The sequence below is a fragment of the Anabrus simplex genome, chromosome 6, assembly GCF_040414725.1.
Source record: "Anabrus simplex isolate iqAnaSimp1 chromosome 6, ASM4041472v1, whole genome shotgun sequence".
NCBI classification, from domain to species: domain Eukaryota; kingdom Metazoa; phylum Arthropoda; class Insecta; order Orthoptera; family Tettigoniidae; genus Anabrus; species Anabrus simplex.
In genome coordinates, this window is record NC_090270.1 from 247,686,830 (window position 1) to 247,701,827 (window position 14,998).

Sequence of the window (14,998 nt, forward strand, 5' to 3'; positions counted from 1 at the left end):
CCAGGAAATACCAAAGGGGGCTTCCAGAGAGTTGACAGTTGCATTACCACATAACATTTGACTTGGTTCATAAAGGTAGGGCTTCAGTCCATTTTAGCTAATTGTTGAGAAATCAAGGAAAATTATCTGGACTATTTACTGTCATAACAGAAATGTAAAAATTGTAACTATCAAATAGAAAATGCACATTAGGATTCCTCTGAACATATTTCATGAATTTATCATCAGTAATTGAATTCTACAGATTTTTTAAATCTTGTGGACTGATGACATTTGTTTATAAAAGAGGTTTACAACTGAGTAGCTTTATCTAACCACTCAAAGCTTCTATACACCCCTTTTTTTTTTCACAGAAAAATGTTAGAATAATATAACAAACTTCCTACTCTCGTCCGTGTCGTCCTATAATAATCATCTTCATTGTCATCTCCTCCTGTCGTAGGCCAAGAAGGCAGCTTCGTGAAGTACTCCTGATACTCATCGGGTATATACTTGACCAGTTTCTTCAGATCATCAATTTTCCTCTTCTTAATAGGTAGCTTTCCTGCTGGGTATGCAGAGTTTATTGGCAAAAATGATGGCACTCGATTGGAGCTATCTAGTCTGAAAGTGTTTATGCTCAAGTCATCAATGACTGGCCTAGCAATGATAACACCCTTAAACTCTGAATTATAAGAAATATGTGAAAACGATTGACTTTTAAAATTTTTCTTCTGGATCATTCTGCCTCTTGTCTCCTCTGAAACTGCAGTCTTGGAATAAAACTGAGGCCACCAACTTTTGAAATCTAATATGTCAGGAGTCTGAATGCACTTCACAATGAACTTGTAGAGATTATTTGAGCAATGAATAATCCTCTGCATTATATCGCTCATTGTGTACAAACAATCTACTCTTTTCAGTGACCTCTTAATGATACTAACATCTCGATTGCAGACTGGAAAAAATTGTTCAATTTTTAAAATCTTTCTGTATCTGTCAGTGCACAAAGATATTTGGAGAGGGCATGATTCTTATTTTGGCCCCCGCAATTATCGGAATAAAAATGCGATTCTTCAGCAGTTGCGGGGACTTCATTGTTTACATAATCCATGAGAAATGAACATACCTCACTGGGACCTTTTTTTGCATCCCCTTCATGATACAGATAAATTTTGGCAGTTATTCTCTTCGATGTTATGAATGGCAAAAACATTGACATTAATTTGACATACTAAGTAGTATGGTTCCTGAACGGGAATTACTGGTACAGTTAAATTTTGCATTTAACCTAAGCAAATGGTATGAATCTTGTTTTCATTTTAATTCTTTTTGACTCCCGCTTTATTTTGTTATAAAATTTCTTTGCTCCCCGCTGGTGTACTATCATCTCTCACTGGAAGCAGTTCTTTTCGCTGCATCGCTCAAATGCAAGCTCTTTAATTTGATTTTCAGAGCCTCAGAAGTACTGCAGCAATCAACTTGAGGCTGACCAAATTTCAGGTTGAATTGTGTTTTGAAGTACTGATGTGAAGCAGATTTTAACATCTGGATGTCTCAATTTAAACATACTATATAATTCTTTAGCATTATGCCCTTCATCAAAATATTTAATTATAGACCCAGAATAGTGGCTTCCTTACACTGGAAAACTCTCGGTATGCTCTCTAACAAGCAGTATGTTTCTGGTGGTAAAGCAAACTGTTTGGAGTTCTTTGCTCTTAAGTCCTTTGAAATCTGACCAAGTAGTAGAAGTCTTTGAAGTCTTCTCACTCGTTTCGAACCTACACCATACAATGAACAGAACGTTTTCAAGCATACCTCTATTTGTTTTTCACCCACCATTACATGGTATTTGAATGTGGATGTAACTGCTCGTGTACTACCTTCCACTCATTTACGATGCCGGGCAACAGTACGACTATCAATGAGACCTTGTAAGAACGTGTCTTGTTGATCCTTGCTGTCCATGTTAGAAACCTGCCTATAAATTGATAATATTTCACCAGCAGGCAGTTTCTGCATACATTTCTTCTTGCACCTGGGATGTAACAGAAACAAAATAGGCACATATAGCTAGTAAATTAATGTTGTTCATTACCTCACTAGTAAGTTTGGATAGATATACAGTATACTAGATTGAGTAAATTAACGTTTTAGTATAGTCTACCTGCAGTCGGGCCCAACAGTTTTTGCTGATATCATTGTACCTTTCGCATTGATATACTCCAAACCTTTGGTCCGACGTTGTTTACTCACATTCTGCTTCCAGAGTGATGGATCAGACTTTTGTCTTCCTTTTGATTCATCACGTTCAACACAATCGTCATTTGTTACTGTCACTTTGTAAATGTCAGACATGATAAAACATATAGCTTTATAGATTCTGTATAAAGAAAAGTAATAAAATACTTCAGTATACAATAATGATGCAGTTACACAGTCAAATCTCCTCAAACCAATGAAAAAACAAAAAACAAACAGAGAGTAGCACGTTGCTAATTGACAAACACCTAGCACCTCTATGGGTATTTCATAAAAGTAGGGCTTCAGTCCGGACCGATGCCCTTCCTTTACAAAACACTAACTTTCCAATCACAATATCACAGTGAAGGAGAGGCTGGAATGATCTCCTTTCTTTATAAAATGATGTGATGAACATTCAAGATGAGAAAATCAATGTTAACTCAATTTTTAAAAAATGTGACTGATGCCCTTTCTTTATGAAACAGTTAATTTTACAGGATGGTTGGAAACAATATGAGCATTAGAGGATAGGTCATACTGATAAATAATTCAAAAAATTAATTTGATATCTTGCACCATTGTCATTTTATCAGCTACTGAATTTAGCCAATCAGGTTGCTTTGCAGGTTTTGTGGGCCAGTGTTGCTAAATCTGCACGCGACTTAAGACCGGCTTGAGAGTCTAATCAAAGGGAAAAAACTTTGCCATAAGAGGGATTTGAACATGGACCTCCAAGCTGACAGGATCACGCCATAGCAAGTACGTTACGGTGACACTGGCTGAAACCCATGTTGTGTTTGTGTTTGATGCTGATTTCTCACCGTCGGAAGCTGCTAGGCGATCATTCATTTATGGAAATGTTTGTTAAGCAGCCATGTAGCATGTGTACATTGGACTCATGCTGCAACGCATGTGTATTCACTGTCAACACTGCCTTCCAGTGTTGGCACTGATTCTTCAATTGGTTGATACAGATTTTGTTTCCCATAGAGAACTTGAAATATTTGCCCTTAATGAGTTAATTCATAATTCCAATATAATTGGTCCATCATTGGAAATTATACATTGTCCAGCTAACTCATTCTTGGTTGCCAGCATTTTGCCCCAGTGTGCCAATTTGGGCTCATCAGTTGGTATTCTCAAGCAGGTCTTAAGCCACATGCAAATTTAGCAGCACCACCTTGCAAAGCCCATTTGAATTCACCTGCGAAGTGATCTAATCGGCTGATAAAATGACGACAGTGCAAGATATCAAACTATTTTTTTTCAAATTATTTATCAGTATGAACAACCGTCTCTCATATACAATTTTTTTATTAAATTATCCTTGATATCTATGCCTAACGTCATCTTCAATACGGAACAATAATGAGAGTTGTTACTTGTAATTTGGTAGCCAACCAGGCAAAATACCGTTTAAATAGGTACTTCAACCTTAAGGTCAAGATTTGTAAACTAACTAAAGACATAGCCTTTCTAAAACAGTGTCTAGAACTAAAATTGATCCCAAAATTTTTGAAGCCTACACAGCGAAAAAACTTATCTAACCAAAGTTTGATTAGAGTTCAAAACAAGGTCAACGACATTTGGTTAAGAAATGAAATTAAAGCGTCATATAAAAATAAGTCACTTTTAAATCTGCAGTTGTATAGAGTGCATTTAGTGTTAGCTCAGGCTTTACATCCGTTAGAATGGAACTCTTTCCAACTACATGTGGACAATAAATTGATTGCTTTATTGGATAGGAAGCAAGTTACTCTCGACAAGAAACTATATCAATTAAAAGCATCCCAATCACGGTTACCAAAACGTAATTCAGACACGCAAAAAGCGGCTCCCTCACAGAACAATACACCCACAGTAGTTAATTTGACAGACGTACAGTTCTCTGAAGAAGAAATGGGGATCTTGACTAAAGGCTTAAAACATAACTGGCCTAGCAAGAAAAAAGAAACGGATATTATCAACACAGTAGCTAAGATCGAGGCTAACATTTCTAAACTCCCTTTAGAAACACAAAATGATACCAGATTTGAGGTAAAAAAGAAACTACCAAAACTAGCGGAAGAAATAAACGCATATTCAAATTTCGACCACAAAAAATTGATCCAGAACGTAAAAAAGAAAATAGACGACAACAACATTATTGTCACAAAAGCGGACAAAGGAGGATCCACAGTTCTCCTAGATCAAAACACATACATTCAAACAAACAGAAGACTTTTTAAAGGACAAAATATACACAATAATCAACAAAGATCCAACCACGAGAATTCAGCGAAATCTAAAAACTCTATTAAGAAGTTCTAACTTTCTTTTCAATGAACAAGAACAACAAAAACTTTTTAACATGAACCCTAGTATTCCGACAGCCAGAGCCTTACCAAAGATTCATAAGAAGGACATTCCAATACGCCCTATCATAAACTGTAGAAACAGCCCCACCTATAAAGTATCAAAATTCATTCACGGCTTTCTAAAAAAACATTACGTATTCAATAATAAACATCCTTTAAAAAATTCATTCACTTTTTGCGAAATTGTAAACAAGTTTAAGCTGCGACCCAATCACTCAATGTGCTCCTATGACGTCATAAATATGTACCCAAACATCCCTACCAAAGAAACTGTAAGAATCATCAGTGATAATATCAATAAACACAGCGGCCTTAGTAAGATGGAAATTGAAGAATTCATGAAGATATTAAATTTTGTCTTAAGCAAGAACTTTTTCTCTTTCAATGGAAAGTTTTACCAACAAAAAGGCTTAGCAATGGGCGACCCTCTTTCTGGCATCTTAGCAGACATTTATATGGACACAATAGAACACACAAAAATTATAACACAAATAAAAGGCGTATGTTTATGGCTGAGATTTGTAGACGATACTTTCATAATTTTCGACAAAAATGTCACTAATAGTGACGAGATCTTGGAGTCCCTAAACAAAATTGACCCCAATGTTAAGTTTACTAAAGAGGATGAGGTTAATAACTCATTAAACTTTTTGGACTTAACTATTACACGCAGACATAATACCTTCGATTTTCGAATATACAGGAAACCTACACACTCTCCCTTAACTATTATGAATTCATCCCTACACCCCAAGTCCCAAAAACAAGCCTCTTTCTATAATTTAATTTATAGAGCTTTAAAAATTCCTCTTTCTCCCAACAATTTAAAAATTGAACTGAAGTACATAAGGAATCTTGCTCAACTCAACGGGTTTAAAATAGATATGGTCAACCGTTTGATTAATAAAATCAAAATTAAATTGTCCACTAACCTTGTCCCAGAAAAACCTAAAAAAACTAGTTTCGCCACATTTATATATAACAACCCAGCCGTCCATCAGATCGCAAATACGTTAAAGAAGCACAATATCAATATAGCCTTCAGGACAGTTAACACCAATCGAAACATATTTTTTAACCACAACAAGGTCAATCACAATAGCAGCCATTATTCAAGGTCCGGCATATATAAACTAACATGTACACAATGTGATTTTTCTTATATCGGACAGACTGGCCGGAGCTTTAACACGAGATATCTGGAACATTATAATGCTTAAAAACACAATAAGTACTTAGCGATGAGCCAACATATGAGAGAAACGGGCCATCACTTTACATCCATAGAGAAAGATCTTACCATCATTAGAAGCATAGGTAAAGGGAAATTAATGAATGAACCGGAAAATCTACACATCTTTTTAGACCAAACCTACAATAAAAATAAAAATCTCAACGACGTCAATGAAATTAAAAATCCTTTGTACGAATTAACACCTAGATTAATTAATATCGTGAATTCAGATCAAAACAAAATCCCTCAATTATTTAAATCTCCACACTCAAATGCTTCATCCACCATGCCAAAAGTTAAACCCGCCCATATCGCTTCTAGAAACTCCCCTCCAGCAACAGCACACATGCCCATAGACCAGCCTACCCCCACTCTCCCTCCATGCCCCGCCCCTCCAATACCGCACCAGTACAACACCAGGAGTAGAAATGGTGATAAGACAGGCGCTGCTGGAACAGACAGGTCCATCTAGTATTAATTGAACAAGTAAGTCATTTTACAGTTAAGAGGTGTTAATTTAATACATTTTATCACAACGCGTGCTCTAAATTTTTAATTCAAAATTATTTTTCTACTTCATTACAGATATTCTTAAGATCCCTCCCAAAGACCAAGCAACACATCAACGGGAACAATTTTCACACAAGACTGTATCAAGTGTCTAGGATGTTTCTTCTCAATTAAGCAGCAGCCTAAAACTATGAAACAGCTTAATATTGTACTCTTGTCAATTCCTTGACGTTACATGAGACCCAAAGTCAAGATGCTAACAGTTTCATTCACAACGTACTTGACCAGTCTACCCACAACAATCGGCTTTTTAAATCTCCACTTGTGCATGACAACACATTTAAATATTAGTTACGTCAAGAACATGAAAATGAAAATCGTGGGTCAATAAGCCCCAGTTTTAATATCACCCTTTCTCAAGACTTATGATTTTTTTTAAAAAGATCCGTTTCATTTTATTTTTATTTTTGAACATTTTAAGTTAACCAGAATAGAACTGCCAAGTTAAAACACATTTAATTTAAATTTATATTTTCAATCTTGACCAACCTACAAGCAACAATCAGTTCAAATCTCCACTTATTGTTGACGACACATCCTGTCACCAGACACGGTACGTCAAGAACTTAATATGATATAGGGCTTACATAAACCCCGATATGTAATCCTCTTTACCGAAAAGAAGATCCATTTTAGTTTTGGACATTTTTCATATTAGATAGATTAGGACCAAAAAACCTAACTGTATTAACTTATGTTACCCATCTTAAGAGTTTGTTAATTGTTTGTATATATTGTATATAATGTATATATTGTATATAGTGTATATATTGGTATGTTTACATTGGTTAAAAATATCCCAAACCTTGACCTAAAGGTTGTTTACAGGCTGAAGATGCCCAAAATAATGGGTGAAATATGTACCTGACCAAATAAGTCTACATAAAATCATGTAGATAATAACCACATTAAACGTGGAAAGTATTGAATAGGTGGTTTTTTATTAAATTATCCTTGAGTGGAAAGTATCGAATAGGTGGTTTTTTATTAAATTATCCTTGATATCTATGCCTAACTCTCATATACCTGGTTCAGGTTGTTTCCGACCACCATATATAAAAAGTTCTTGTGATATTTATTCTAGATGAAGCAGATGGACTAGAGTGGAAGAAGGCTACTGAAGAATTCCCAACAGTCACTGAACCTCCAAAGAACACAAGTCTATTCATCTGTGGTGACCTCACCCTTCTACACGTTGTTGCTGAGGATGTTATCAAACAGTTGCCAGTGGAGGACAGTGTTGTTCAAGCAGAGTTGCTACATTCTGACCTGCTGCCTGCTAAGTATGAGGGTAAATCAGTGAGACATACTATATCACCTGAGTGGTTCTATCCTCTTTCCCTAAAGTTGACATTGTCATTTAATAGTACTTCAGAATGTGATATGTTGAGATACAACAACAATGCCAACCATAGGAGAAGCTTATTATCTAATATAATGACATATGTTTGTTCATACCCTCAACAACCTTGAATTCATATCCATTAGCAAAACAGTGCTGGATTGAATCCAAGACTTGATAACATCAGGACAGAATCTCTTTCTGTTCATTTAGTCTGCGTGAGAGACAAACTTGCACACTTTCTGATGGAAGAGACAGGCTGAGTGGTTCAGGTGGTAGAAGCACTGGCCTTCTAAGTCCAAGTTCAGGAAACTAAAATGTGTTATGTTGCTGGAACACTGTTCACGGGACTTAACCGTGGCCAAGATTAAACTTGGAAATTGGGAGGGACCCAGAGAAATAACCATAGGCTCTGCATACCTCCCATATGACTCAACAAATCTGCCACCATCAGAAGAAGTTGAGAACCTAATTTGCAATGCAAAGAGGAAAGGCGAACACCTAGTCCTTGGAGCAGATGCAAATTCACACCACACGGCATGGGGCAGCACAAACTGCAATGCAAGAGGTGAGTCTTTACTAGAGTTTATTATTGGAACTGAGTTGACGATACTAAACCTAGGAAACAAACCTACATTTATAAATAAAAATCGTAGGGAGGTAATAGACATTACACTAAGCACTACGCATATTGCAAACTTTATTAAAGGCTGGAAGGTGCTGGAGGAACCATCATTGGCAGACCACCAGCATATCCAATTTGCAATAGATGCAAGACTATGTGGGATAGAGATGTACAGTGACCCAAAAAGAACTAACTGGGATAGATGCAGAGAAGTTCTAGGGAAGGCTGTACAAAGAATTCCAACTAACGTGAGAGTACAGAAAGAATTGGATAAGGCCGTGGAACTATTAGAAGAGGCCATTATAGAGTCATTCCATGACAACTGTCCTCTAAAAGAAAAGAAAAACACCAAAAAACTAAGGTGGTTAAACAAAAAACTAGCCAAAATTTAAAAAGAGGTTAGGATGTTGCATAGAATATCATCTAGAAATGGTATGTGGGACATATATCATAGGAAACTCACTGAGTGTAACCTAGAGTAACAGAAAGAAAAAAGAAAATCTTGGAGACTGTTCTGTGAGAAAGTGGAATCACACCCTGAAACAGCAAGACTCCAGAAGGTTCTGAAAGCAACCCATATAAATCAAGTGGGGACACTGGAGAAACCAGATGGGTCATTTACTCAGGCGGGGAGGGACATGCTGGAGATACCAATGGCATGTCACTTTCCTGAGGCTGAGGAGATGACAGAAGAAGAAACGGTTGGAACAGAGACCGGAGCTCGAAGAGCAGACTATGTGGGATAGAACTGTGCCAACAGAATAATAAAACATAACCGTGTAAAATGGACAATCGACACGTTTCATTCTATAAAGGTTCCAGGGCCAGATGAGATACTTCCGATACTCCTACAGGAAGAACGGGAGATACTCATCAATGCTCTGGCGGATCTTTTCAGAGCTAGTCTAGATTTAGGGTACGTGCCGAAATCATGGTCTGAAGCTAAAGCAGTATTCATACCTAAGCCTGGAAGGGCAAATTATGCCCAAGCCAAAGCATACAGACCCTTATGTTTAACGTCCTTCATGCTGAAAGTAATGGAAAAAATTCTAGATAAATATATCAGAAGAACGGTCCAACTGAACTCAACGTTACATGAAAATCAGTTTGCATATAGAAATGGCAGATCTACTGAAGTAGCACTTCACCAGTTGGTTTGTAAACTAGAGGAGAGCCTAGAATATGATGAAACTGCACTGGCAGCATTTCTAGATATAGAAGGAGCCTTCAGCAATACAACCTATGACTCTATGAGATCAAAGCATTGGAAAAGAGCACAGGGTGAGTAAAACCATCGTCAAATGGATTAAATCCATGAGATGGAAGGAAGATAAAAACAACACTGTTTGAAGAAACGCTGACAGTTAGGGCCACACGAGGCTGTGCTCAGGGAGGAGTTCTTTCGCCTCTGCTGTGGAACCTCGTGGTGAACAAAATCAAAGCTATGCTCAATGAACAGTGTTTTTATACACAAGGATACGCAGATGACCTAGTGATTGTGGTACGAGATAAGGTGATGAGTGTTATCCAGGACCTCATGCAAAGATCACTTAACCTTGTGGAGAACTGGTGTCGGGAAGAACAACTATCAGTCAATCCGAACAAGATAACTCGGGTCCCTTTTACAAGAAGAAGAACAGGCACTCCACCTAGGTGTAGTGTTAGATAAAAATCTAACCTGGAATCTACATACAGAAAGGAACATAACCCAGGCCAAGAACTTCCTGTATGCATGTAAAAGAGCCATGGGGCCTAAGACCATCAATGGTAATGTGGATATATACAATGATCATTAGACCATTGATGGCCTATGCTGCAATCATCTGGTGGCAGAAAGTAGGTCGAGGAAAAGTCAGGATTAGATTGGATAGCCTACAGAGAATGGCATGCGTAGCCATAACTGGGGCTATGAGAACTACACCGACAGAAGCCTTGAATACTTTACTAGACCTCCCATCGCTATGCAATTTCATAAAAGGACAGACTAGAATGAGTTCATATAGACTGGCACAATCAGAGTGCTGGAATGCACAAAGACCCAATATAGGACACTGTAAAATTAACAGAGTAATAACAGAGGAAGTTCTACACATGCCTTCTGATCATATGATACCAAAGTACAACTTTGAGAAACTGTTTGAGACCCAGATAATTAAAAAAAAAGAAGACTGGGATATCAACAAATGGAATATTGAAAAAGAAGATATAATGTGGTGGACTGATGGCTCAAAGACTGTGGATGGCACAGGAGGAGGGATCAACAGGGGAAGACCTGAGGGATCAATCCAGATGAGCCTGAGCAAACTCACTACAGTCTTTCAAGCTGAAGTGATAGCTATCACATCATGTCTTAAAGAAAATATGAATATGAACTATAGGACTAAGAACATTTTCATTTTTACGGACAGCTAAGCAGCCATTAAGGCACTAGAAGCAGTCCGGATAATATCCAGAATTGTCTGGTATTGCCATTCACTTCTCCTGAAGCTCTCAAAGTACAACATTGTCAAAATAATATGGGTACCAGGGCATGCAGATATAGAAGGAAATGAAAAGGCAGATAAATTGGCCAGGAAAGGGGTAGAAACATATTTTGTAGGCCCAGAACCTGTATGCAGGATTTCCTATGGACAGCCCGACACTACATAGGAAAATGGGAACAAAAGAAACGAATGGAGAACTGGAAAAATACTCCAGGATGCAGGCTTGCAAAGGAACTTATAAAAGGACCAAACAAGAAGCATACTATTGAAACTCAGCAGAGAAAATATAATATGGGTAGTAGGACTGTTGACAGGACACTGCCATCTGAAAAAAACACCTACATAGAATTGGAGTAATAAGAGACAATATATGTAGAAAATGCAATGTAGCAGAAGAATCAGCTGAACACATACTTTTTGAATGTGAGGCACTGGGTAGAATCAGACTCTCCACTCTAGGACTACCAGGTGGAGAGAGAGAGAAAAAAAATCCAAGAAGACTCAATAAGAACAACCTGCAGCTTTGTGAAGGGAGCAGGTATATTTAGGTTGGAATGAAGGTAAAACATGGTAGCAAAAGATAGAGGTCAACGCTAATTAGGAACTATTATTTAGAGTCTCCATGAAGAAAAGAAGAAGAAGAAGAAGTCCAAGTTGGCATGTTCGATTCCGACTCAGCCCGGTGGTATTTTCTTCTTTACGTACCGTCTCCATGTCGGAGATTTGCGATCATCATTGCAATCCTTTCTTTTGAGGCTGCAATTAGAAACAGAGATGCAGAATCAAATTCAAACCATTCCCCTAAATTCTTAAGCCAGGAAATCTTCCTCCTCCCTGGCCTGTGTCCTTCGATCTTGCCTTCTATGATTAGCGGTACTTGTTGGTTTGAGTCACGGCCAAAATATTGGAGTTTCTGTAGCTCGATATTCTAGTCCATTTCCTTGCCTATCCAATCCAGCACTTTGGTGTTTTTCACCTGTTATATGAAACGTGTGAAATTATAACCACATTTCAAATGCCTCAAACTTCTTCCCTAAGGTTTCAGTTAACGCCCCCCCCCCCCTTGTGTCTATTACATTAGTCCTGGGTGTATGTAACACTTCTGAGCAAGTAGCACGTTCTCAGACTAAGATCTTGGTAATACAGCAGATTCTTCATTTGTTCAATGTGAGCTTTAGTTTCCTAGCTGCAGTGTCCCATTTGTCATTCAGGCGGCACCCGAGGTATTTATAGGAATGGACACGTTCTATGGCTATATCAGCAACTGATAATGTGATATCAATCACTCCCTTGCTGACAACCATAAATTTTGTTTTCCAAACATTCATCCTTAAGCCATAATCATTGCTAACTGTGTTCATGCTGTCCAGCACTGCTTGAAGATCTTCAATGCTTCCGGCAATCAGGGGTGTGTCATCTGCATATTGAAAATTGTCGATTACTTCATTGTTTATGACAATGCCTTGAAAAAACCCTTCCAAAGCTTCAGAGATGATTGCCTCCAAATATAAGTTGAAGAGCACTGTAGACAACATGCAACCTTGTCGAACGCCATGTCAAATTTTTTACTTCATTGGACGTTTCATCCACCCAAATGTTCACTTGTTGATTTCAGTAGAGGTTGGCAATGATTTGTACATCACTACTGTCGAGGTCTCACTCATTGAAGGAGTTTGCTTTAATATGCCAGCCTCATGTCGGTAGATTTACCAGCATGTAAAGGAACTTCTGCATGACAAAACTCTGGCACCTCGGTGTGTCTGAAAATTAAATGCAGTTAGTGAAACGTAATGCCAATAACGTTATTACTACTATTATTGTCTGGCTCCATGGCTAAATGCTTAGCAAGCTGGCTTTTGGTCCAAAGGGTCCCGGGTTCGATTCCTGACTGGGTCAGGGATTTTAACCTTCATTCCTTAATTCCAATGGCTCAGGGGTAGGGTGTGTGTGTGCTGTCTTTCAGAATTAGAATTAATCATAGATAGAACCTCATCCTCACAGATGCGCAGGTTGCCTATAAGGTGTCAACTTGAAAGACCCTCACCAGGCCTCTCTGGAGGCCACACACCAATATTATTATTATTATTATTATTATTATTATTATTATTATTATTATTATTGTACCGGGCGGTACACCTCTACACCGTTTATTTAAAAGTTGCGCCAGTTGAAACTCCTCTTCTGGAGGAAGGTTGAACTTTATCTATTCTATTAATTCTCTACTTTCTCAGAAGATGTCACCACGTGGAAAATTTTGAGTTTTTGAACTGTGTCACTTTTGATGTGTTTTTGTTTCGCTTGAAGTAAGAAGTGTGAACTTTCTCTTCTAGAGGACACTACTGAAGAATTACAATAGTGCAACCTAGCGCGAAATCAAAGAACTATTTTGTTGGAGAAATTTTTATTTCAAGAGTTTGTTCTTGGTTAAATTTCTTTCTGTCATTGTTTAAGTTGGCTGTATACCCCTCTTTTTCCCCTTATTTTGGATCTAGCCAATCCCGAATTTCTTTAATTAATTTTCCACCAATAATGTGTTTCTTCTTCCTCTATGTAGGGGTTTCTTTTCCCTAGCCAATAAAAACTTTGAGGGAGGGTGTTTTATTTCCCCTAACGCCTAGAATCTTCCGCGAGAGGATATAAACTGCTGATTTTGGGGTCTCCGGGCCACTTCTGTTCCATCTTTCAGTGTATTAAGTACATAGCAGGAGGCGGGAAGCGCCTCTTTCTTCTTCAGCCGTTCTACATCAGGTAATGGCCTATTAATAACTTCTTTTCTCGCTAGGTCGGCAGTTTAACACTCGCGGCGGGTTCGAAGCATTTCCATCATGTAACCTTTTCCTAAAATGTAATTACTCTTTTCATCTTTTTCTTGTAAAGCTACATATTGGGATAGAGAGTGCTAACCCTCTCGAGCTCCCACTCACATTTGTTTTGAGGTGAACTTATTTTCTCAAACTATTCTTCGTTTATGTAATGTAAAGTGTTCTTCTCTAAGTCACCTCTGTAGTATGGGATTAGCCCTTGCGTTAGCGGCCCAGAGCCAGATTAGGTTTTAAAAAAAAACAAAGTGTATTAGGAGTGCAAGATCGCCTCCTCTCAAATTGTTATTTTAGAGGTCATGTAATCAACCTTCTTTTCATGTAATAGACCTCTGTAGGTTGGGTATTTTACCCCTGTGAATATGTCCTTAGAGGACAGCTTGAAGGTAGAGTTTGGTGTGGCCTTTGAGAGGCTTAAATTTTAAGAGCGGATCGCTCTTTTGAAAATGGAGTGTCATATGCCTCGTGGAGGCTTTTCTGTGTAATTCGGAGCCAGGGGCTCCTAGGGATGAATGGGGTTTTCTGCCCCTCTGTTAAAACTTGTGTTTGTGGTAAAACTGAGCTGATCGCTGAAGTCAGGGCGTGAAGCCCAAAACCTGTAAATATTGTATCTCCCCTTGTTTTGCTACATTGTACCTGCCATGTCTGTTATTGCTTGGTTTTTGAAAAGAAAATATAACCTAGTTAAATTTTAAATTAATTTTACATTAACTTTGATTCCGTAGTTTGAAACCCATTCACGCCCGCACCTTCTTACGCCTCTACCTACCGCTAAAACACGGTAACAAGTGGTAGCAGAGCGTGGTTGAATGGGTCTCAATTTAGCCCCTTTTGACGGCTAAACATTGCTTTGATTCGAACTCTAACAATTGTCTCAGTTGCTGGAATTTTTTGAGTTTTTCAAAATTGTTCTGTCATCATGCCCGGCCCTCGCGATGTTCTCCTCCTTAACTATTTGCGCAAAGAGGAGTTGATATACGAGTTAACTATCAGAAATGTGCAATCTGGAGGCACGGTTGCAATCGACACCAACAAGCTTAGAGAGTCCCTTGATTTGCCCATTTCCATCCCCAATTTGGGAGAGAAAGAAATTGATGACTCTCTTTCCACGATCGTCGAGAATATTACTGGGCTAGCATCTGTAGTAAGCTTTTTTGATGAAAACGATCCGTCTCCTAATCAAATTAAGCGTGTGCAAGGCAGGCTGTATCACTTTGCAAATAGAGTTAATGATCTGTTGTCTCTAAAGGTGAATGACGTTCAGAGGAAGGACGCTAATACGCTCCTTGAAACTATTTCTGAATTGTCTAATAAGGTCACTCAATTGCTAACCGACGAAGTT

The 14,998-nt window shown here is 38.2% G+C and overlaps 1 protein-coding gene across 3 annotated transcripts in view; it reads left to right on the forward strand.

Annotated features, from left to right (window-relative positions):
- LOC136876397 (histidine protein methyltransferase 1 homolog) overlaps positions 1-14,998 on the forward strand; it is a 111,633-nt gene that overhangs the window by 15,619 nt on the left and 81,016 nt on the right. For all 3 annotated transcript variants that reach the window (XM_067150340.2, XM_067150338.2, XM_067150339.2), the window contains exon 2: positions 7,472-7,678. In XM_067150340.2, coding sequence (XP_067006441.2) covers positions 7,472-7,678 — 207 coding nt within the window. The remainder of the gene's footprint in view (positions 1-7,471; positions 7,679-14,998) is intronic.